This window comes from Zootoca vivipara, chromosome 3, assembly GCF_963506605.1.
Source record: "Zootoca vivipara chromosome 3, rZooViv1.1, whole genome shotgun sequence".
Lineage (NCBI taxonomy): Eukaryota > Metazoa > Chordata > Lepidosauria > Squamata > Lacertidae > Zootoca > Zootoca vivipara.
The window spans coordinates 95768814-95794953 of record NC_083278.1 but is presented as its reverse complement, the minus strand read 5'-3'; the positions used below and the strand labels follow the sequence as shown (position 1 = coordinate 95794953).

General features: G+C 45.0%; 1 protein-coding gene across 2 annotated transcripts in view; it reads right to left on the bottom strand.

Moving 5' to 3' along the window:
* Nucleotides 1-200: 200 nt before the first annotated feature.
* The window catches only part of LPGAT1 (lysophosphatidylglycerol acyltransferase 1), a 62952-nt gene continuing 37012 nt past the window's right edge, over nucleotides 201-26140 (bottom strand). For both annotated transcript variants that reach the window (XM_035111280.2, XM_035111279.2), the window contains exons 7-9: nucleotides 19931-20057; nucleotides 10607-10713; nucleotides 201-9053 (exon numbers count right to left, since the gene is read on the bottom strand). In XM_035111280.2, the coding sequence (XP_034967171.1) occupies nucleotides 8902-9053; nucleotides 10607-10713; nucleotides 19931-20057 (386 nt within the window). In that variant the 3' untranslated portion in view covers nucleotides 201-8901. The remainder of the gene's footprint in view (nucleotides 9054-10606; nucleotides 10714-19930; nucleotides 20058-26140) is intronic.

Genomic DNA, 26140 nt, shown 5'->3' with positions numbered 1-26140 from the left:
TCGGACTGTGCAGGCGCTGGATCCAGCACGTGCGCAGTCTGATTGGGGTGCCGCTGGCCTGCGGCGGCTCCACAGAGCACCGCTGGTGCACGGTGACTCGTTAAGGGGTGCCACCCCAAACGGACTGTGCATATGTGGGCGGAGGCGAGCCAGGGAGGCCGAGTGTCTGTCACCCCCCCCCCCAGTGTCTGTCACCCCCCCCGCTTGCTCTGCCCCTGCCCACATTCCAGGTGCAATGCCCCATTTCTTTCCTAATTTCAAAGTGTCTGGATATTTTTTTTTTGGGGGGGGGGAAGCAAGTTTGTTGTGCAAGTGTGCCAAAACAGCTTTAATTGCGCAACCTGATTTTGTTGGTGTTGTGATTGAATCTAACCCAAAAATAACAACAGTGCAGAATCCCCCCTGCTCTGTTACAATCAGGACACCTATTTGCAGAGCTTTGAGGGCATGGATCAAGGATAGATACAACTGGCAACAAAGGAACATAACAAATTTCTCAGACTTTATGTCTGTCAACATATAAATACGCTTCTCCCTCCTTTGTTTTGTTTGGCACATCTATGCACTTAGAATTGCATTGCACAGGCAGCTACAGTAGGCCATCGATTCAGGGGTTTCAGACCTAGTCTCTCAAAAAATGGGTGGCAGTAAAAGGGAAACAGGAAGTTTAGCAGCATTGCCTATTGTTGCTGTTTTGGTACTATGGTAACTCATGAGCGCTAATCCTTATTTCTAGTCCACGCGGAGTAACAGTGATCACAACGGGAGTTTTCCCTTCCCCTTCCTGAACCTGTAATTTTAGAACACCGATCATCTACAAATATGTTTGAGTAATTTATCAGTGGTGTAAAAATGAAAGTGAATGCCCCTCCTCGTAGCTCACTCCTTTTCTTGGTTCTCAAACGCCTAGGATCTCGAACAACTTGAAACCCAAACACTGCAAACCCGGAGGTGTTCCGATTTGCACTTTTTTCAAAAGCCGAATGTGCTCTGTTTTGAGTTTTACTCTTCTGATTTGAGTGCCACACGTTTTGAGTGCCACACGTTTTGAGTTTTACTCTTCTGATTTTGAGTGTTATGTTTAGGTCTGTTTTTGCTATTTATTTTGCGTTTTTGCAGGCGGTTTTGTGACTGTGGAACCCAGTTCAGCTACTGATTGTGTTACTGCAGGACATTGTTTATTGCTTTCATTTTATGGATTAATGGTCTCATTAAGATAGTAAAATTTATGTTAAATTTCTCTTTTAGGGGTTATTTTTAAAAGTCTGGAACAGATTAATCCATTTTGCATTACTTTCTATTGGAAAGTGCACCTTGGTTTTGGAACAGACTTCCGGAACGGATTAAGTTTGAGAACCAAGGTACCACTGTGCTTAGATCTAGACTGGCTTGTAAACTCTGGCACATACTTTCCAACTTACTCCTTTGCAACCTCTAACCTCATTTCCACTGTGCTCTTTGCTATTTTTCCAATGCCATTCTGGTACTCGAGTCAACAAATTTGTGTTAGTTTCTGGCCAAGGTTCATTACATAATTCACATGACCTGAATCAGTACATCACTTTCTCTCTGCCCACATGTTGGAGCATGCCAATAGATTACCCAAAAGACCAAGCACAAAGAGTCCTGAGAGGTATAAACTTTATTGATTTATATCCAATCAGCATGTTATGATATGATCACACCTGCTCATACAGCTGACATTCTTACAGCCAAAAGACAGATTCCCCCCCCTTTTTTAAAAATACATATTTCCCCCCTAGCAGGAAGGAACTTTACAAACATTATTTATATTAGGAATTAAAAACAATGGCTTTTGTCAAAGACGTGCAGAACAGGGCTGGTCAGCACTGGATCTTGTAGTGCTTTAAACTTCATTCCCCCTACGTTTTGATTTTGATTTAAAAAATAACACTTTCATCATCAGCACAAAGAACAAAATCCAAACCCAAACAAAATCCAGAGGTGAAACAAAGAGGTAGACAGTAACCACAATGCACAGTTCTTTGGGCTGCGCAATGTGCTTCGGCTCGCTCCTAAGAGTTCCATTTGTTTCTACTTTCCTATTACGGCCACTTTGCTTAAAACATTGACACCACTTGACTAAGGGTTCAGACTAATGGCATCTCTGTGCAAACAAGGGCTTCCGCCAGGTTTGTGTAGGACTCAACCTCACAATGGTGTTCTTATAGCACGCCCTACCCAGCCACATGCAAATCTGAGCTACAGTGGCAACTCACAAAAAGGGTCGTGTAGTTGCATAATCACGGCCATAGAGGCAACCCTCATTTGCGCTTGCAAAGTAGTGTCTCTACAGAAGTTCTGTCAGCTTACAAAGCCACACCTTCTCCCTGTGGTGTTGCTTTTAACCTGAACCAGGCCTTAGTGTTACTAGAGCGCTGCATCGCAGGGCTGTAAGTCCATGGCACCATGGCACCCTGTATTGCTTATTTTAAGCTAAACGTTCTTCAAAGTGGTTGCATACATTTCAAACAAACAAACAAACAAACAAAGATACGTTATGGCAGCAGCCTTCTTCTTTCCCTTAAGCAACTCTGAAATGTTCATACCTTTATATTGGTCACTAGATCCCTGCAAACATCTATGCAGTTATTACTGTGACTGAGTTAAAATGGCAGGTGACAATCCAGTCCCTTCTTGCAGAAAAAGACGAGTCTCTATGCTATTCCTGAGAACTATAAATAGAACTATTCCAGCTGGAAGCAGAATTAACAAACCATATATTTAGCTAACACACATACAAACTTGCAGCAAGAACAAATAACACAACCGATTCAATGTTTTATGGGAAACAAAATGAACCCAGCACATTATTTCCCTTTCTTGTCTATTAACAGCTGTAATATGGAAAACAAAAACTCCAAACCCAATAATGCCATATATTTGCCTGCGAAGATGAAAGCATTTTTGGTATCTGCAGAAGTATAAAAAAGAAGAATGTTGATTGGTTATTTATTTTGATAAAGAAAACGTTTCTGAGAGAAAAAAATCAACTTGAAGCACAAAATCCAAATGTGACCAGTCCTTTAACAGAATCACCCCATGGTGCCTGTAGTCATTCCAATCACATATGGCATAAAATAAAAGGGGAAGAAAAAGATACACAAAAGAGAAGGCAAGAGACCAAACTAAAGAATATGGCATCCCAAACCCCATCATCTTCATCACCATCAAGGAGGAAATTCAATGCAAGATTTTACTGGACATTTAAGAAGTATAACAATAAAATGCATAGACTTTCTCAAAGCCACCATATGTTTAAGGAATTTTCGTAGGCAGGTATTCAACAGGACAACCTACAAGTTTTGTACAAGAGCAACAAAAGTAATTCACAACTAATTGTGATGACCTTGCAGTTTAATCTTCCCTTTCCAACTCCCTCCTTACAAAACCAAGCGTATAACTCTGCAAAACATGGTTATTTCATATGTACTTTTTCATGTGGCTCCCCACCTCCCCTCGCCAGTATGGTAGCTTCAGCTGTAAGCTTTGTTGTGTTTGTTTTTGGGAGAAACAGAAATCCACGGCCAAAGGCCAAGTGTCAATACCATTCATTCATTCATACCAACCTGTATGCTGAGAAGTCCAGAAAGAAATTCATTAACTTTGGTCCCAAGTGCATGTAACGTTTTATCTAGAGGAAATTCTCAAAGCCTGAACTGCTGCCCCACACAATTGTTTGGTATCCTTGTTTCCAGAAAGCAGCTTTGGGGCACAGAACACCAAGTGCTGCAGCGTTAGGATATACTGTAATAAGGGGGTCCCCATTAAAATGAAAAGAAGCCGTGGAGTAGATATAGGTAGGTTAGGCATGGTTTGCATAATTGTATTAGACTGGCCCAGTTCACAGACGCATGTTCTATCTCTCAATGAGCCATCACTGACCACAGGCTCAACATTACTTCGCAATGCAATGCTTTTCCATAAAAGCAGTTCGCACATTCAGTTATGAGTCACGTGCTGAACAAACCAAGTCGCAAAAACGAACGTTTGCAGATCAGACCTGACATCCACCATATTTTGGCTGGATTTCAAAGGAGTATGGTCTTGCTTCCTGAACACCACAAGACCTTTGGATCTTTATAAAGTAAGGTTTACAATTGTAACTGTAACAGAAGTTCTTGCTAAAAACAGCATAACGCGCAAACGTTAAGAAAGCTTGCAGAACAGTGACTTTCAACTCAAAGAGTGGGGAGGAAGGGATCTGTGTGAATGGCACGCATCACCTTAAAACGGTTAAGGCCATGATGGTTTCTTGTTAATAAATGGTTAGCCTTCAAAACGCTTAAAATCTTCTTCGGTTGATGTTTTACACTACCTAGTCAACATACTGATGCAAAATTGCAAGACTAAAAATAGGTTCAGCTGAATCTCCAACACCCACACCAAACCTGAGAAAGCATCGTAATTTTTATCCTTGTGTTTTCTACTGTTCCATAATGTTGAAATGAAACTGTCTCATGTAAAGCAGTTAGATTTGTTAAAACAATGTTCTGCTGGGCATATTATTCTACACAAACTATTCTGGATAGAAAATAAATACGCAGGGCATAGTAAATCGAGCTTTGTGAGTGGGTGTTTGCCATCCACCATTCAGGCTTTGCCAAAGAAGCCTTCATTATCGTGGAATGCTCTCCCTAGGGAGGTTCAGCTGGTGCCTTCATTATACACCTTTTGGCGCCAGATGAAAGGGTTCCTCTTCAACCAGGCCTTTGGCCAACTAACATCTGATGAACTTTTAAGTGTGCTCTGTGCGTGTGTGTGGGATTAACAGTTTGTTCTTGTTCTTCTTTTTATCGTGTACTTTGTGTTCTTTATGTTGTAATTCTACGGGTGAAGGGCAGTATACAAATTTAATAATTAATTTTAAAATAATTATGATTCAGAGTCTAACATTACATCCTCCAGTCACGCTGATGAAAAATGCATGTGTGTGTTAGAGAGTCACAATGTCTGAATTGCCAGGAGAGTTTTGCATGATGACCCCAACGCATCAAGGTATGTCCCACAGCCACCAATCCCCGTATGATGGCATACAAGTATGGTAAGCTTCAGCATGGGATGAGCTGGCTCTACACTATGTTTTTGGAGAGAAAGCAAGGGTGCCTATTGAAGTAGTTCGACACAAATTAGTGGTCCCTTTCTAATCTTCAACTATTCTGATACCATTATATAAATGCACCTCTTTCATTGTATGCTTACACAGAGGAACATGAATTGTAATGTGAGCTAGCTGCTGCAAAGATGGAACTGCGAGGTGCTCATCTAGATGACTCGAACCAATGGATTCAAGTTACAAGAAAGGAGATTCCAACTAAACAACTCTGATGTTTTATTATGTTTTTAGATGTGTTGGAAGCCACCCGGACTGGCTGGGGCAACTCAGATGGGCGGGACTTAAATAATAAAATTATTATTATTAATATTAATATTTTTATCATCATCAAGAAGAACTTTCTGATGGTAAGAGCTGTTTAACAGTGGAACGGACTCCCTTGGAAGTTGGTGGGCTTCACTGGAGGTTTTAAAGCAGAGGTTGGATGGCCATCTGTAAAGTGTGATCTAGTTGAAATTCCTGCATTGCAGGGGGTTGGAATTGATGACCCTCGGGGTCGCTTCCAACTCTACAATTTGGATACAGAATTGTAAGATACTGTCTTATGTCGGATTAGGTGATGCAAAAGATGTTGAGGAAGTTCATTATATTCCAATGTGCAATGAATCCTCTGTCTCCTCTTTGTAAGAGGCAGACAACCCAGGACAATGTCCACTCATAAGAACAAAAGAGCCTGCTGGAACAGGCCAATGACAGCATCCTCTGGCCAACCAGATGCCTATGTTGAACCCTCACTCACTATGAAATACTTCATTAAATGGAAGGCTCAAGCCAACATTAACACAGGGCGTTTTCAACTGAACTACTGTACTCAAAAGGACACAGGCGGCACTATGGTCTAAACCACAGAGCCTAGGGCTTGCTGATTGGAAGGTCAGCAGTTCGAATCCCCACGACGGGGCGAGCTCCCGTTGTTCAGCCCCAGCTCCTGCCAACCTAGCAGTTCGAAAGCATGTTAAAGTGCAAGTAGATAAATAGGTTCCACTCCGGCGGGAAGGCAAACGGCGTTTCCGTGCGCTGCTCTGGTTCGCCAGAAGCAGCTTAGTCATGCTGGCCACATGACCTGGAAGCTGTCTGCGGAAAAACGCCGGCTCCCTCGGCCTATAGAGCGAGATGAGCGTGCAACCCCAGAGTCGTCCGTGACTGGACCTAACGGTCAGGGGTACCTTTACCTTTACTGTACTCAAAACTGGACCAACCTACTGCGTATATACAGCATTTCATGTATATATACACACATTTTAAAAATGTTCTCTTAACTAACTTTCCATTTTTCTGTATTCCGCAAACGTACTCTGGATTTGGTTCTGATGAATTCAATGCAGCTATAGCAGAACAAACAGGAAGTCTGATGAAGCAGCACAATGCATACCTAATTTTCACTACCTACATTTAGATGCAAGCATGGGCATAGCCAAGGAGGCAGGGAGAGCAGCAGCAGCAGCAGCAGCAGCAGCACCCACCCCCACCCCCGATCAAGTAAAACAATAGAAATACTTAACTGACCAATCATGTCGGTTCTGCCTCCCCTAACAAAAGTCCTCCCCCCCCCCACAAAAAATCCTGGCTACGCCCATGGATGCAAGTCTTTGTTTTGAGAATAATCACGCCCTTCCTAAAATAGGTCGTATGTCCAAATAAATTATACACTAAAACAGCAGCTGCTGCTTTGCATCCCAGTTCAAGATGTTTGTCATTCAGGATCGAAGCTACATACATCAGTACCAGAAATGAAGCAAACTGCTTGCTATAACTCAACAAGGCAAGGAGGATTAAAAACCAAAGAACTCTGGCCACTCCCCCCCCCCAAAGGCTTCCTTCTGTAAGAAGTGCTTTATTTAAAATGGATTTTATTTCTATGTTTTATCCTTAAGTTTGCATGAAGTTCAAAAAGCAGGTCTGAACTGCCAACTGACTTTTCCCATTGTATCTGCAGTGGTCTCATTCCAGTGAAATGTACTGGAGTTATCTTCTAGAATGAATGGCGGATGTTGCCATCATCCATGCCAAAATGCATTTCATTATTTAAAAACACTATTCGCCTGTATTCGGTAAGGTGACGTTTCATTCCCATAGCTAGGGGAAATTCATCTCTTCCCATTCCCCCTCTTCCCCACTCAAAGCAAAAGAAAAAAGGATGATGCTGTGGTTTTATATTTTTATTTTGTATACTACTCACCAAAATTGGTTCTCATGTGACTTTGGGGGGGGAAACCAGGAGAATATATACCTCAAACTTAGCACAGACAACTACTGTTGGCTTGGCTTGGCTCTTAGAAAAACTTACAGTCCATAAAAAGACAACATTCTGTCATTCAAGCTTCGTTTGCGCGTCTGTATGTGGAAATTAGGAACTGTTTCCTAGGAATGGTTCTTTTTAAATATATCTTCATATAGTCATACAGACAGGATGCCAAACGTTCCAAGAGTGATAGGTAACAAATATATTTCCTTCAAAACCATTATAAAACTGTAACGTTATTACCTGAAATCCTGCTTTAGTGCCAGTCTGCCTCTTAAATTGAAATTCCCTTTCTATGACAGTGACATTTTTCAGCAAGATGGCAGATTTCGTAATGCTCTTCATGGTTCAGAGAATTTTTACATTAGTTGAGGATGGTAAAGCAAACGTTTTACCCAATGACTAGATATACTGTTTCATGACTCTGCTAACTTCCTTTTATATTTCCCCCCTATAAGCAAAGAATTGTGGTGCTTGGCATAAACCCTCACATGGATGTTCCAGTACTGTTGTGTCAAATGGAAAAAGGCCTCTATAAAGGTTAAAAACAACGCCCACCCATATCACCTGGGCTAGACTGTGGCAACAGGTACACTTTAGGGATGGCAATCCACAGACCTTTCTGAACTGCTAATAGCTATCAAGAATCCAATTTGTCATGGACAGCATCAAAATTCCTTTCAAGCTATGCTCTTTTCTACCACTGTATTGCATTTTCAAAATTGTTTTGCAAAGAAAGAAAGAAAAGATCCCTACCAATTTACAAAATGCACCGTAAAACCAGAACGGAAAGCGGGTTATGTGATGTGCCATCTTTGAAGTACCTTTACACAAGGAAAGACAGAAAACATGGTAAGAACAGATGGGTCAATGAGGTATGCACAATTTCTTCAATACTTCATGGCACAGTAATGCCTTTTGCAGAGCGCTTTTCCTTTTCTAGCTTTCCCATACAAGATCTCACTGAGATATTTTTTTCCAGAAGAAGAAGAAGAAGAGAGAGGTCTCTACTAAACAGGTAACATGGGGCACTCACAATACCATAACCAGGTCTGCAGAGTACATTAAACAGATCCAGCATGATTAATTACAATACAACTTGAGCTTGTGCAGATGAGGGATCTCTACCACAAGACTTGCAGTACAGACTACTGGAGAGAAAGTTGCTGAAGATTCCAAGTTTTTACTAATGCTGAATACTACCTGCGGTGAAAGCAATCTTGCTGCAGATGTTCACCTGTGGTGGTTGTATAATTGTATCTCCTGTTCAAACACCGAATTTGCTGACGTGGATGTGCGAGGAAGACACACCCTTTAAAAATATGGACAGTTCTTAAAATACATCATTAGGTTGCTGTGTTACTGATTCTCTCTCCTAGCGGAGTTTAAAATTCCCGAAGGGGGAGAAAGTCCATCCAGTAATGTTCCTTTATCCTGGTATATTCACATTTGAACATAACATGATGCACTCTGTAAAGTACCAAGTTCCTCCTTTTGTTCTTAGGTCCCATTCATTCACCTTTTAAAATAGGCATTGATAAAAATACTGAAGAACACAGTACCACATACCACCTGACAAAAACGCAAACAACTGTACGAGTATCAGCCACAAATTGCTAAGGGTCATCTCCCGGGAAACAATTTCTGTCTGTCCCTGCAAAGGGGGGAATGCTCCTGGAAGAGAAGGAACAGTCTGTTAGTTACACATTCAAGCTGCCTTTTCAGTGTGTTGCCACATCATGGACAGAACAAGAACTCGGTGCAATGCAGATATAGCACAGCACTGCTCTAATTAATCAAGATAAGGGTTACTCAACAAGCCATCTCATAACATAATTAAGTTTCGCTAGTGTGTTTTCTTCTTCTCTGCAGTAGGAGAAAAGGACAGATTTGGATCTACAGGATTGCAGATTTGTTTAGCTTCTTAGGCCCTCCATAATTTCCCCGAATTTCAAGTGAAATTAAGGAAGCAACAGCTGCGCCATTTTTGCAATGAGACAGCATGACAATGGCTTGGCAGATTTGTATACACATTAATATACTGGGTGCGTGGCATATGTAGTAATTAGAAACATAGAACTGTAGAGTTGGAAAGGATCCAAAGGGCAGGTAAAGCTAATTATTTGTAAAGCAGCCTCCACCTACAGATGGTATCAGATTTCCCTAATGTGCATAGGGTGGAGAGCTGATTGCTTGGATCTTCCTAGTAGACCTAGAGAAAAAGGGCTCAATCGGTTAAGCCAGGCTTCCTCAAACTCGGGCATCCAGATGTTTTTGGCCTACAACTCCCATGATCCCAAGGTAGCAGGACTAGTGGTCAGGGATGATGGGAATTGTAGTCTCAAAACATCTGGAGGGCCGAGGTTGAAGAAGCCTGAGTTAGGCTTTCAGAATGAGATTTGTAAACATTTGTTAAGAACTACCTCGGGCAGCATGGTAGCAGCATATAAAGTTAAAATAACATGTGCATTTTAAAATGCTTTAATTCTCACTGGGGAATCTTCCTCCACTTCAGCATTACCACTCTTTACAAGTTATGCTTTCCCCTCTTCACATGTCAGAACATTCCCTCCAGCTACTGTGGAAGGAGAATTTTCCTGTTGCCCTTCCCAAAGGCTCATGCCGCTCTGTATCTCGACTCCCATGCAATAGCATCACGAAGTGCAGCAAGACGGTAAGAGAATATGTAACGCCAACTTTTGCAATACCCGCATGGCTGATCCCATGCCTGCAATCTTAAATTCATGCTGCAATAAAAGCCCTACTGAATTCAATGAGGCTTACTTTTGAGTAGACATGTAGAGGACTGGGCTGAAAGTGGCACGTTCAATACTTTTTAAAAAGAATCATTTTTGAATATGTTATTTATTAACTGGCACATAACAAAGCCAACAATACAAAAAGAAAAAGAAAAAGTTGCGCAAAATTCAGGTACATTAGAAATGCAATGCCCAAGGCCTGAGATGATAACTAGAGATGGGGTGGCTTGGGGAAAACCCAGAAAAATTGGGAGAAACCATAGGGCTTTCCCAATTTTTCTTTTTTTTGGGGGGGGGGGAGGGGGAACAGGAAAATAGAAAAATTGGGAGAAAACGTCCACCTTCACATCTCTAATTATAGTGGAAAGCTTAATCCTGGACTTCTAATTAGTTGAACATTAAGTGAAAACATGCATGAAAGGAGCCGAATTTTAAAAATGCTTGCTTTTTATCTTAAGAAAGTGTTACCTGTTTTGTAAAAGTGTGACAAAAGATCCTCCTTTTCGATGAACCGTTGATACAACCAAACGGTGAGGGCTGCAGGCTCAACAGGTACATCTTTAATTGGAAAAATCCTGCATTTCAAAGACAGACAGAACAGTACACTAGACATATGGAATAATTTTCCATTTGTAAGGTGAATCAGGTGAACTCTGGAACAGGACCTGGCATATTCTCCACTACAGCATTTATTCATTCTATTCTCAGAAGAACTGTTTGCATAACTTTAAAAAGTGACCAATTTGTTGGACTCATCTCTTACAACAATATTTAGGGGCACACTTCAAATATATTAGATTCAGGTAGGTAGCCGTGTTGGCCTGACGCAGTCAAAATTTAAAAATTGTCCAGTAGCACCTTAGAGACCAACTAAGTTTGTTCTAGGTATAAGCTTTCATGTGCATGCACACTTCTTCAGATACACTTCTTTTTCAAATACCTTAATTAGTCAAGTGCAATCAATCTGAGGGCATGTCTAAGCAAAAGATTAAAGAAAGAAAAAGTCATCACCTGTTGGTAAAAGACTATAAAGAGGAGGCAAAACAGTTCTCCTTAGGAAGGAAGATGCAGTCAGTGCAGCCACTAAGAAAGCTCTTCTACCACCTTGTCAATGTACTTTTTTTGGGGGGGGGGGAATGCAGACTCTGAAAGTTCTTATATTCAAACATTGGTTCCCTGTACCAAACCAGTCCAATTCATATTTCACAATGAGGAGCGTCCATCAAGCATATTTATGTTGGCACATTTCTTCTCCAACTTTCCTCTGCTCCTTTCTCAAGGCCGGTTCCCATTGCATCTTCAACATTTATAATTCTATTCATATGTAAATAAAACATGTCTGCACATATGCAGTGCCTTCTGTTCCTGAACACATTCTAGTTCCCTGGATTCAGAATTTCAATTTAGTAAGCGAAGTACGGACAACTAGTATTACCCTATATTCCCTCTATCTGCTGCAAAGGAGAGTGTTGGGGGGGGGGCAATTGTGCACCAAACAGGACTTTTCCTTAATGTCAGAACAGCATCATTTATGCCACAACAGCCAGGGTCAGTCCTCAAAGGAAGAGCCAGGGAAAAGCATCCTATTGTGCTATCACTATAGCACTTAACTCTATGCCTCAAATACTCCAAAACACAAGATCAAATTGCACCCCCTCAAGCCTTCATTATACATATCATAATAGGATGGCTAGCTAGAGGAACATCGTTTCATTGCCCCATGACAAAAAGTTAATTTACTGAATGGAAAATTTCACGCTCACTTCAACCGCCAAATATTTATCTTACTCATTTCACCAACAAATTTCCATTCACATCATCACGGCCTCTCTTTTTCTCCAGGATCTTGCTATTACGTTTTAGCTTCAACAAGCCTGGAAGATATCGAAAGGTCAAGAAAGTAGCTGCTCTCCATTCTCATTAGCGATCTCTTTAACGTAAGTGCCTTTTGGCTTCTCTTACGTAAGACTGCTGTGCATTGGCCTTCCAGTTAAAGGCATGAAATGACTAGTTGAGTTTAGTCTCCAAAAGAAAAAGTCTTTCATAATAGGATTCTGTTTGCCATTCCACCTTTCATTCGCCCTTCCTACACTGTTATGTTTTCATTACCTTCAGCAGATTTCTGAGTGCTATTTAAACTCTAATGCACAACACTGAAAAGATTTTCAGGAACAGGCTGCAGCTGTGTGTGCAATGTTTTATATACAATACATGTTCTCAAGGGGGACCTGGGAGGTGACTGAATAGGATTATGAAGTGCCAGGTCTCAGCTCTGTTCAAATGTTCTCCCCCACCCAAGCATTTCCCCCACTGATCTGTCATCCTGGTCTCCTGGATTCACAACTGCATGCATACCAGTAGATTCCTGACTTGACCTTTGGTCTTACCTCTCTCCCTTAATGCTTCAAGTGGAAGGTTCACCTTTTTAATGTTTAAAAACTGCTGCATGCATTTCAACTGTCACCAAATAAAGCACAAAACTGCTCCAGGGGTTACATGGGAGGGTAAAATGTTCCTTGATAGTATCACAGGCAATTTAAACTGTGCACAGCTGGCTTCTGCTGAAATTACACAGAACATTTTCTATGGAGCTGAACTCTGGAACGGTAAGTGGACTTGTCACAGTGGCCGGAGTGGACTACTTCAGAGTAACGACGCTACGCAGCTCTGCATTTTATTCTTTTATTGGTGCTGCGTATTTACAGTGCTCAAGTCATTGCTATTTACACGGAGCGATGTTGTCAGTCGGTTTCAGAACCTCCTAATGGCTTTTGGCGCGTCTTTCTCCAACACAAAAGCTTTGGCAGACCCATCCTCTTGCCCCTCCTCTTCCTGCGTAATTCTGGAGTTGGGGGGATGGGTCTTCCCCCCTTACTTGCCCCTTCCTGTCCCACCTGGGACCCTGGCTCCTCTACCTTGCCTGAGCCTCGGACACGACTTCCTGCTTCCCCACTGGAATCGGAACTCTCCCTGCTTTCCCCTTTGCTCGGGGACGGGCTTGAACTCAGGAGGGGAGGGACTTCGCGATATCCCCTGTCCCTCACATCCACCCCCCTCCCAAGCTCTCCTTCACCCCTCCCCAGGCCCCCCCCATGTGTCGGTGACGACTGGAAGCCTAAAAACTCGGTGCTCTCCGAGCCCGTTGGTGTGAACACCTCCCCCCAGTCCTGCGAGCCCCCCCCTTCCGCCTGGGAGGACGGGAATCCCAAAAAGTCCGTGGCGTCAGAGCTGGTGGGGGTAAAAATGTTTTGCCAATCTGCTCCTTCCTCTGACTGGGTGGATCTTGGCGACACCCATACCTCATCCTCTGGTTCCTCAAACTCCGCTTCCCAGCGCCATGGTGAGCTGTTCTCCCGTGCCTCCTCCTCCTCCCCCTCCCTTTCCATGTGCCAGGGCTTGGGTCTGTGGGGAAAGAGGGCGTGAAATTCTTCCACCAAGAATTCCTCCTGTATCTGCGTGGCGGGAACCCATTCATTCTGGGACGGTGGAGCATCCTCCCATGCCATGAGGTACTCCAGGCCCCCCACCCCCCACCTTGAATCCAGGATGGCCGTGGCCTCATTGAGTTGCTCCCTGCTTTCCCTCTCCCCCCCTCCCTCGGGGGTTTGTTCGCTGTCTCTGAGCCTGCTGCTTTCCCTGTACGGCGACAGCAGCGATCTATGAAACACTGGATGCACCCTCATGTCCTCTGGCAGTGCCAGCCTGTATGCCACCGGGTTGACCTGTTGCGTGACCGTGAAGGGGCCCAGCCATTTGGGTGCCAGCTTTTTGCACCTCCCTCTGGTGGGAAGGCCCTCCGAGGACAACCACACCTTGTCCCCCACCCTGATGACCTCCCCTTGTCGCCTGTGGCGATCTGCCCCCTTTTTGTACGCTTCCTTGGCCCTCTCCAAGTGTTCTCTGAGCTGCTGGTGCACCGTCTCCAGTTCCTCTGCCCAATCCTCAGCCTGTGGGCCCTCCTCCTCCTCCTCCCTCTCCCTCTCTGGGAAAGATCTGAGGTCGCGCCCGTAATTGGCCTTAAAGGGCGACACCCCTGTGGAGACGTGCACTGCATTGTTGTAGGCAAATTCTGCTAGTGGCAAGCGATCCACCCAGTCCGTTTGCCGCTGGCTGACGTAGCATCTCAGGTACTGCTGCAGAATGGCGTTGACCCTCTCCGCTTGTCCGTTGGTCTGCGGGTGTCTAGCCGTCGACAAGCTGACCTCCACCTGCAGGAGGTTCATGAGCCGCCGCCAGAACCTGGAAACAAATTGGCGGCCACGATCCGAAATAACCCTTAAAGGCAATCCATGCAGTCTGAAAATGTGATCAACAAACAGTTTGGCTGTCTCTTCTGCCGAGACTGCCCTGGCACACGGTATAAAGTGACACATTTTGGACATGAGGTCCACCACCACCAACACTGCAGTCTTACCCCTGGACGAAGGCAGATCTGTGATGAAGTCCATGGACACCACTTCCCACGGCCTGTGTGGTGTGGCTAAGGGCTCCAGCAACCCTGGTGGCGCTGCTCTGACCACCTTCGCCCGCTGGCAGGTGGTACAGCCCCTTACATAGTCTCGAACATCTTCCCTCACCCCTGGCCACCAGAAGTGTCTCATGACTAGGTGAGTGGTCTTGTCCCTTCCAAAATGCCCCGCTGTAGGGTTGTCGTGCATCTGCTTGAGGACCGTACGTCGAAGCTGGGTGGTGGGTAGGTACAGCGCACCCTTGTAGAAAAGCAGCCCTCTGCGTTCTGCAAAGTCTTTTGCCTGCTCCCTCCCCCCTCTCAGTTCTCTGAAGATGCGGTTGGCAAATTCATCCGCTGCCGTCAGTGCTGTGAGTTCTGCCTCGCTCACCACTGCTGCTCCGCAGGACCATGCCGACGGGGGGAAAATGTGCCTTGGGGCTGGTGGCGCCTCCTCCTCCATGTACTCTGGCTTGCGGGAGAGGGCATCCGCCCTGACATTCTGCTCTCCTGGGATGTAGTGTATGGAGAAGTTGAAGTTCGAGAAGAACTCCGCCCACCGTATCTGCCGCTGGTTGAGCACCCTGGCAGTTCTCCAGAACTCCAGGTTCTTGTGGTCTGTGCACACCTGGATGGGGTGCTTGGCGCCCACCAGGAAGTGTCTCCAGTGCTGGAACGCCGCGTGGATCGCAAGAAGTTCCCGATCAAAAACTGTGTAGTTTCGCTCGGGCTGGGTCAACTTCCTGGAGAAGAAGGCACAGGGTCTCCACTCTCTGTTGGCGTCCAGTTGCAACAAAATGGCGCCCACAGCCTTATCAGAAGCATCTGTTTCAATGCGTAGGGGCGCGTCCTGAACCACGTGGAACAGGTTCTGGTCTGAGGCGAACACCCTCTTGAGGCTTTCGAACGCTGCTTGCGCCTCTGGTGTCCACCTGAACTTCTGCTTGCCTCTCAGGCAGTCAGTGATGGGAGCCGTAACTCGAGAGAAGTTCTTGATGAACTTCCTGTAGAAGTTGGCAAAGCCTAGTAGGCGTTGGGCATCTTTGCGCGTCCTGGGGCTGTGCCAGTCCAGGATGGTCTGCACCTTGTCCTTGTCCATTGCCAGCCCCTTGTCTGACAGCTTGTAGCCCAGGAAGTCCACCTCCTTGGTGTGAAACTTGCACTTCTCCAGCTTCACATACAGGTGGTTCTCCTTCAGGCGCTGTAACACCTCCCTGACGTCCTTCACGTGCTGCACTGGGTCGTTGGAGTAAATAAGGATGTCATCCAGAAAGACCAAGCATTTCCTGAAGAGTAGGGACCCCAGGACGTGGTGCATGAAGGCCTGGAAGCATGCTGAGCCCCCTTGCAACCCGAAGGGCATCACCAGATATTCAAAAGAGCCCAGAGGCGTGAACATCGTGGTTTTCCACTCATCGCCTTCCCGGATCCTGATCAAGTTGTACGCCCCCCTCAGGTCTAGCTTGGTGAAAATCTTGCCTCTGCGTGCCGCTGTCAGGAGATCATCCACTCTGGGCATGGGGAAAGCCACTGGCTCTGTCACCGAATTCAGCCGTCTAAAATCCACCACAAGACGGCGCTGTTGCGTGTCTTTCTTGTCCACCCAGAAGACCGGGCTGCCCCCTGCTGCCTTGCTTTCTCTGATGAACCCCCGCTTGAGGTTCTTGTCGATAAAAGCGCGCAGATCCTCCAGTTCCTGGTCTGACATGGCGTACAGCTTGGCTGGGGGTATAGTTGCCCCAGGCACCAGGTTGATCTGGCAGTCAAAAGGCCTGTGTGGGGGCAGGTGGTCGGACTCCGCTTCACTGAAGACCTCCTGCAGGTCCCAGTATGGTTTGGGTATCGCCTCACCCCCTTTGACGTGCATGGTGGCCACCGTGGCTATCGGAGGCCCCTCCCCTGGTTGGTGCTGCATGCAATGTTCCAGGCAAAAGTCCGATCCAAAAGTGATGCATCTCTGATGCCAACTTATGGAGGGGTCGTGGCGCGCCAGCCAGCTCATGCCCAAAACGATTGGGGGGTCTGAGATGGTGGTGACGTTGAATGCCAGTGTCTCTGAGTGCCTTCCAACCGTCATTCTCATGGGGGGGGTTTGATGAGTGATGGCCCCTCCCAGCAGCTCTCTGCCGTCAATGGTTGCCACGTGCAGAGGAAAATCCAGCTGCAGAAGCTGGATCTGGTGCTCTACTGCAAAGTTTCTCGAGAAGAAGTTGGCTGAGGCACCACTGTCAATTAGGGCGAGGACCGTCAATGGATAGCCATTTGGGAGCGTGAGCGTCACTTCTAGAACCACTCCTGCTCTGGGAGGGGTGGGCTGGCTCTGCTCCTCTCTGTGCGGGTGGGTGGGCTGGGGCTGTTGTCTGCTGACTGTGCCTGGCTGCCGCCCCTTGTCTCCTGCAGCCAGGCTTTCCCGTTTCCCTGCTGTGGTGCTGCGTCAGTGGGGGAGGGCACAACCGTTCCCGCCTTTCCTTGCCACTCCCTGCAATGTGGGCAGTCTCTGACGAGATGCTGGGGGGAGTTGCAGAGAAAGCAATTCCCACCCCTTCCCTCCTTGCGTCTTGGCGCCGCTGGGGTTTGAAAAGCCCGCGCGCGCGCGCTATCAATCTGCATGGGTTCCTGGTCCTGACTGGCCCCAGGCGTGGCTTGAAAGGGTTGTTGAGGGAGTGGCTTCTCCTGCGACCGTGGGAACCAAGCCCGCTTTGCGCGCGTTGCTTGCTTGTCGCTCCATCTGGATTCCTGCCTCACCCCCACCGCCAGAGCCGCTTTGCTCAGTTGATCCATATTACTGGGCTTTGGACCTCTCGAGAGCTCATCCTTCACCTCCTCATGCAACCCCAAGTAAAACGCCGCTTGCATTGGGGCAGACTCCAGATCCCACCCCAATCTGTGCACCAGCATGGTGAATTTCGCCCAATACGCGCGAACTGTCATATTTCCTTGGCGTAAATTATGAAGTTCCTCCTTAGTCTGGTCCATATGACTATCGGACGAATACATCGTTTTCAAACCTTCTAGAAATAGTTTGACATTCTTCATGCAAGGATTCCTTGTTGCAATTAACGGTCTTAGCCACTCCCTGGCCGCCCCTGTAAGGTGCTCCACAATAAACGCTACTCTGTGCTCATCATCAGGGAACTCATCGTGGTGCAGCTCAAGAGCATACACAATCTCAGTCTCAAAGCCCTGAAACTCCTTCGGGTCTCCATTGAACTTGCTTACTAGGGTCCCGGCTCTCCTTCCTGGCAGCACTTGGACTTGGGGTGCCCCTCCCGCCTTGTTTTTCTCTGCATCCAGCTTGTTTTGGAGGTCTACCGCCACCGCCCTTAAATGCTGCTCTTTTTCCTGGAGCTCTCTCACCTGTTCCGCAAGTTGTAGCCGGTCGTCCTGGACCTTCTTAGTCTCCTCTTTAGCTGCCTTCAATTCTCCCTGCGCCTGCAGCGACAGCTGTTGCAGTTCTAGCTGGGCTTGCTCAGCGATCTGCCGCCACTTCTCCGCCTCTGACACGCTCATCCCGGCAACTCCAAAGTAGCCCAAAAATGATTAGGAGGTTGCTGTCACAGTGGCCGGAGTGGACTACTTCAGAGTAACGACGCTACGCAGCTCTGCATTTTATTCTTTTATTGGTGCTGCGTATTTACAGTGCTCAAGTCATTGCTATTTACACGGAGCGATGTTGTCAGTCGGTTTCAGAACCTCCTAATGGCTTTTGGCGCGTCTTTCTCCAACACAAAAGCTTTGGCAGACCCATCCTCTTGCCCCTCCTCTTCCTGCGTAATTCTGGAGTTGGGGGGATGGGTCTTCCCCCCTTACTTGCCCCTTCCTGTCCCACCTGGGACCCTGGCTCCTCTACCTTGCCTGAGCCTCGGACACGACTTCCTGCTTCCCCACTGGAATCGGAACTCTCCCTGCTTTCCCCTTTGCTCGGGGACGGGCTTGAACTCAGGAGGGGAGGGACTTCGCGATATCCCCTGTCCCTCACAGGACTGAAGAAAAGGGGGAACATACATTTCTAAATTTTAATAAATCCACTTGACTATTTTTGTATCAAATATCATAACCCTCCTTAAACCCTTCTCTCCTTCCGCTGTGTGCCAGCTTCAGCATGAAGATCTTGGCTTGTTCTAAAGCAGAGCTTTGCATTGCACAAAAAGTGGGGGAATCTGGCTTAATGCAGGTCAGGATCTTCATGATGAAGCCAGAGTGTGATGGAAGGAGCAAAGGGGTAAGGGAGGGAGGAGCACTTGTTACTGGATTCATAAACAAGACAGGAATGGTTGTCCAAACTGGACCCGAGAAAGAGAGAACAGAAGAAAAAAGTAAATGCTGACCCTTCTCCTCTTCCAAATATATTTCTCCCAAGCTATTTCAGGCAACTCAGGCAGGTTAGCAGCCAGACTTAGTGACAGGTCACTGTGGAAAGGTGGGCTCAACCCCCACTCTCTAGCCTGCACTCAGTGGTCTGTTAGTTGTAGGCTGTATGCATTAAAACTAAATGTAATTGGCCCCCAATATTCAGTAAATTTTCCAAAGCCTCTATCTACTTGCTTCGTGCCATTATCTGAGGACCACTTTATGCTGTGTGTGGCAAATCCAGGCTAGATACCTTGAAAGCGAGTCTTGTAGTAAACACCACTATTGTTTGCAGGGCAAATACATGTAAACGCATGGTGGGCATATGGCAGGTGAACGCAAGACTAACCAGACTTCTTTGGCAAATGTGCATGACTGATGTCTGACGTCACACCTGATGGGCAGAGCCAAGTCAGATCTGGCCAGCCCAGCTGCCCCACACAGGTCTTGGTGATACACCTGCTCATCCATGATCAAAGCATGGATCCGCATGGTTTATTGAAGACTGACTTGGCATTCAGCATTCTTCATTACAGAAGTCATGGGCAGACCCAGTAAATGTTTGCCACACTTGCAAGGGCCATATCGTATGATGGTATGTAAGATCACCATGGATGGGTAGATAGGGTCTCTATGTCCAGTTATTAGCCAAGCGAGGAACAACTTCCTTGCTTTGGTTTTCAAAAGACACATTTGACTATAACTGAAGTACTGGCTTTAATTCAAGGAGTATGCTGTTATAGTCTGACTTTCTTATGCTATTGGGAGGTAAAAAAAACCTCACCTATCCCCACAGCAACTTCTATCTACCATACCAACATACCCCCCCCCAAGTTACCTTATTGAAAGTAATTTGCCTGTCCAAAAACAAAGAATAAAGTAATGTGAAAATTTTATTTCAAGCCAGTCATATTCCAAAATGTCCTACAAGTACCTAACGTATTTGTTCCAGGTCTCGATTCAAAATTAACAGAAGACAAACATATTTTTCCTACCTGTAATGTACATGTGTAATTGTTGGTCGCCTGTAGCCAAGAATCCAGGTCTGGATGTCTAGGGGTTCAGCTTTGGGATATGCAATGGTTGTATCTATCACCCACTGAAGACCTTTTGATTTACTTTCTAAGAAAGGGAATTACAGAACAAAAGAAAGGAAACAGAAAGAGTAAGATTTTCAATTGTTAGTATCCTACTTCTGTTCTAATACAGTACATCACGCCAACTCATTTGATAATCTGCATTCTATGATTTGATAAAGTACCATCCTACCCTGTTTCTCCAAAAATAAGACGCAGCCATAAAATAAGCCATAGCAGGATTTTTAAGCATTCAAGGAATATAAGACATCCCCTGAAAATAAGCCATAGTGTGTTTTTTTGAGGAAAAATAAATATAAGACGGTGTCTTATTTTCGGAGAAACACAGGTACTACACGATGCCAAAGCAGGTTATGTTCAGCTCTTACTTCTCAAATTAGAGAATTAGCAGAAAACTCCCTTATATTCCAAATCATAATATAAAAAAATGGCTACCCTTGATCATGACTTCATACATTTCAATTACAGTGGTACCTCTAGTTACGAATAACTCTACTTACAAATGTTTCTACTTACGAATGGAGCTCCGTCCGCCATCTTGGATGCAGTTTAGATAGGATTTTTTTCTACTTACGAATTTTTAGATAGGGTTGCTTCTACTTACGAATTTTTTCTCCCAATGCATTCCTATGGGATTCGACTTACAATTTTTTTCGACTTACAAATGTGCGTTCGGAACGCATTAAATTCGTAAGTAGAGGTACCACTGTATTTAAATTCTGGTTATCCAAAGACCCCACTCCATCCCCTCCCCAATCCCTCTCGCCCTGTTCTCTTACACAAAATCTACCGTGTATCCTCCAAATAGCCCTAGGAAAGAATAATTCAGGGTATATTATTAGCACTGCTGCTTGCTTTAAAGAACTTCTCTTATTGAAATACATAGATGTTTCTATGGCTATATGTACATTAGTAGGATTATTCAGATGTACAATGTGAGGATGCTTTAATAACAACATAGAATCATAGGATTATAGAGTTGGAAGGGAACCTGAGGATCATCTAGTCCAACCTCCTGCAATGCAGCTGTCCCATACGGGGATCAAACCGGCATCCCTGGCATTATCAGCACCATGCTCTAACCAACATGATTTAAATTATCAATAAGCATTAAAGGCACACCATTAAATATCTGGCATTCTGTCAACAAGTGAGATGCTAATTAAGCCAAGCACTTAAAAAGCTTAACCTAGTGCCATGTTCGGTGTAGGAGCACTTTCTCCCTGGGCAGAGGAAATGACATACGTCTGATACACTGCTGAAGCCTGCAAGTGCTTGCAACCTCTGGTCTCAACAGGCTTAGTACACAAATCTGTTTTCAATACCAGGATCAGCATGGAATGTATGAAGTAGTATCAAAGAAGACATGGCAACCTACTAATATATTTGTTTTGGCATAAGTTCTCATCGCCTAGAGACCTTTCTTTTCTTAGTTACTCATTCTGTTTCAGGCTTTCAAAAGCTTCTTCATCACACTTTCTCAATGCAGACTGAGCCCTTTTCAAAATATTTTTTAGCAAACAAAATAGTGGCTATTATTTAATAACTCTTTAACACAACAATATATAGATACACATTTTAATTTATAGCCCATTTACATCAACACTTCATTACTATTTAAGTAGAGGTTTTAAATCACAGGAAACCATATATTCACAATCAATGACTAGAGGATATTCTCACAATGCCAAGGAGAAAACCATCACCATACCTAAGAAAGGAAGTCTTCATAGAAACAAGAACCAAAGTACTATATGCCAACTTGGTTTATGACAACAAAACTACCATGAAAATATTAAAAGAGAGCAACTGAGATAAAGTGAAGCATGTTTTATTTTCACCCAAATTAATTGGCTAACTTATTTGAAATGTTTATATGTTGCCTCTCAGCTAAATAGCATTCAAGGTATCTTAGTCACAAAATAACTCAACCACCATAAAAAAAATACAAAACAGGAGAATAAAATACAGGTGGCAACCATTGTGTGTGGGGGCTTCCATTGCTGGCCCCCACATATGTCGGTGGAGTGCACAAATGCCCTCGCTGCCCTGTTCTGTCCACCGTTTTGCCCTTTTCCAGGTCCAAAAGGACCCCTTCATTGGCACTCGTGTGTCAACTGGACACACGCAAAGTTGTCACAGCCTGTAGTGCGCAGACATAAAACTACGGACAAAAGCAGCAGTTAAAATAATATAAGCATGTGTCACATTTTAACTGTATGCTTTATTGTCCACATAGTGCACTGGCCCGTAACTCTGTGACATGTATGCCTTTCAAATGCATATAATGGACTGCTGAGAAACCTTAGGCCAATTGACAGGTTGATTTGTTTCCATAAATATGTGCAATACATTAGGATTTCTGCCAAGAGCGAAGACGTTGCAACAGGAAAGAGATGGTTCCTAAACCCCTTCCTTACATTCTTGACACAGAGATCTCAAGCAGCCAAGCTATTTTGATCTTTCCAATTAGAATACTTTTGCTCTGCATTAGAAGACACTGAGAGTTTCTTTTCAGCAAATGGTCCAATTACCCTGGTGTGCTGGACTTAGCAGCCAGCTATGTACATCAACTTTCCTCTCCAGGGACTGCTTGCTTTGCTTCAGGTTTCATCCTGGCTTTCACTTCTTCCATGCTATATATGTTGATATTCAAGCAACCCTGGAAAATTCCCCCAAGGATCCTCTATACACATTGGAAGCCAGTATAGGCTACCTTGCATTGCAGGAAAAAAATTACAGCATGAAGAAAGTAGGTCTCATCACTCTCTCCATTTCTGTTCTTAAAACCAGAAGATAGAAAAGGAGGTGTTGCAAGCAACACTAGCTCCAACCTACATGTACACACTCTGCAAACAGTTGAGGGTGTCACTATAAAAGCAATAGCCACAGTGCTGAAGTGCCCTGACCAGTGACCTGATCTGCACACTCTGTCTCTGCCAGAGGCGAAAGGGGAAGAGCGTGAGAGAGAAAGAGCACACATGCACAAGCTCCATAGCCACACTGAATTACTGTACTTCCCCAACTAGAGAAGCAAAAAGAACGGTTGCCACATCTTCCACGCTCTTCCTCTTTTCTGAAAGCAGAGAAATATCTGTGTCCTAGTGTGCAGTGATGGGGACCATGAATGTAAGACGCTGGCTTATACAGAGTCAGACCATTTGTCCATCTAGCTCAGTGCTGTCTGTGAGACCAGTGGCATGTCAAGGCTGGACCACAGGCAGTGAGTGGCCTGGAGAGTCAGGATTCGAGGACCATCAATACCTGAGGGCAATCCAGAAAGCTGCACCAGGGAACAAGCCAAGGGTCTGGACCAACAAACAAGACCACAGAGGCAAGTTGTGATAGAGTCAGGTAGACCTTGCGGTTTGAAAAAGGGTCAAAAAATCATTGATTTTTATCCACCCTGGATATCCTGCTTTATCACTACCGGAAGGAGTCTCAAAGCGGCTAACATTCTCCTTTTCCTTCCTCCCCCACAACAGACACCCTATGACGTGGTGGGGCTGAGAGACTTCAGAGAAGTGTGACTAGCCCAAGGTCACCCAGCAGCTGCATGTGGAGGAGCGGAGATGCGAACCCGGTTCCCCAGATTACGAGTCTACCGATCTTAACCACTACACCACACTGAGTCTTGGCCATTCCCTCAAAGGTTGCATCTGCTTGCATGGGGTAATTCTTATGCTTTGAGGGCCAGGGGTGCCCTGACTTCAGTCTTGCAAGGTCTTTTTAAAAGGTCAGATTGCCCACGGCCCACCAATTTGTTTTACAATTACAAAGCATACTTTTTTGATTATTTGATTTCTATGCCATTTAATATATTAAAAAATACCTCTAAGCAGTGTACAAAAAACTGAAGCAACAACAGACAATTTAAACAAAATATTGGAAAAAGACATTGTTGTTGTTGTTGTTGTTAATACATATAAATCAGTACCAATTCAGTTTTCTCCTAACACACCCTACCTTTCAGCCTTCGGGTTCTCAGCCAGGGTCCAATCAAACCCTCAACTCACTCATAGAAAGCTCACAACGAGAAGTTGTGGAAACAGTGGATTTTATCCTAGTCTCTCACTCTAGACTTGCTTTTGTCCTCTGCCCCTCACCCTGCCCCTAGTGTGTGTGTGTGTGTGTGTGTGTGTGCGTGTGCGCACCCATCCCAAGCAGCACAGAGACATGCTCTACTGCTGCCCCTTGGCTCTTAGCGCCCTCACCTTTCAATTCTCATGCCCCTGCTTGCCTCCTTCTCTCACTGTGCAAGCACCTAGAGGGCCAAGCAGACGTTCCCTTGGCAATTGCACCCTGAGTGCTGCAGCGGCCCTGCCCGCCGTGCTACAACCTCAGAGGAGAAAGTGGAGAGCAAACGAGCCAGGCAGCACGAGCCAGAGTGTGGGCCTGGCAAGGGTGATGGGGCATAGGCCACATGGGCTTCCACCTCGCTACCGCTGTCGCCATGATGCTGCCATAAAAAACCTGGACATTTTGCAAAAAAAAATATATGAAATTAAAACTCGCTTGGAATCTTTAACCTAAAAAACGAAGACGTGTCGGGGGGTGGCAGACACATGGCAACCCTACCATAGGTCCCAAATAGAGGTGGGTCCCCTGCCTGCCTCCTCCCAAAACACCTGAGAGGGTTCAAAAAACCCTGGACAAGGCTTGGTCGTATGTGCTACTCTTGGCCAGCTAAGGCCCAAAATTTGGAGAGATGAATGGAAAGAAGTGGTTCACCAATTATTCCTCCTCAGTCCAGCAAAGAAGTACTTAAAATTAATTTGGGGCCAAAGGAGGGCCAAGGCTGCTCATCACTCCCCCCCAATCCTTCCACTTCAGTCCATAACTCACTGTAGGGTATATTATTATTATTATTATTATTATTATTATTATTATTATTATTATTATTATTTACATTTGTATACTGCGTTTTGTCCAAAGATCACAGGGCGGTTCACAATATAAACAAACAAAATGAGAACACAAAATACAGAATAAAACAAAAGCAAAAGCAAACCAAAAGACCCCCTTATTGTGTCCTTAGCTTCTGAGCCCAAGACAAACCTGTGCTATGGCATCAGAGCTGAAGGAGACAAAGGAGCAAGCTCACCTCTGTGGCCTCCAGCTTTTACCACAAAAGTGCCAGAGTAAAAAGCGGATCAGAGACTAATGCTTCTGAAGAAATCCCAGTTGTGCTCCCAGAAGAAATACAATTTTGTAAATACTTCAGAGACTATTCCTAAAAAGATTTTTTTTTACAGCGTTGCTCCACTTGAGAATACTCTTAGCCTTCTCTTCCTCTGGAAGCAAGTAAATTAGCCCACGGGGATTTGAATGGAAACCCTGCAGGCTGCGGCATGTATTTATCTATCACTCTCTACAGGCCCTTCCTTCCCTCTGGGTTCCTTGCAGTCAGGGGCTGCCAAGTGCAATAGCTTGGCCTAGCAGTTCTGAATGTACTCTTCAGTAGGGCTGCTTTCATCCAGTGCCAAGGCAAATTCTCACAACACTCAGAGCAATCAAAGAAACAGAAAAGGAAGAAACATCTTTTAGCATTCGAGGGTAACATTTTGGGCTACACGAATCCCAGCCAAGAAATAAACAAATATATAACACACATACACAATCTCCTTTTAGAAGTTTAGCAACCAGAAAAGTAAGGCATCTTTGTGCCACCACCAATATAATTTGGAAAGGAGAAAAGGTGTAGTATTTATTAAATACAGCAATAATAGATATATTGCTTTTCTCCCAGAAGCCCATCTGACACTTAACAGTATAGCTCAGACCTCATCTAAATGGAAGCATTTGATTTAAATAAATTCCTGTGTCTTGATATTAAAAATCTGCCAAAATATTGTGGGATAAACACTGAATTGACAAAGTGACAGAACTGCTGGCATCATGCCCTGCTTGTGGGTTTTGTGGAAGTGAATGTCTGGTCTAATGCTGGACTATAAGGTGGATTCGTGGTCTGATCCAGGATGTTTCAAAAATCATTTGCCCCTTTGAATATCCAACATGATGAAAAGATTTTAAAATAATTATAGTTGGTTGAAATAAAAAGATATGGTCTCACTCAACTCTGTTTCTCATTTTGTGGGACCTAAATGC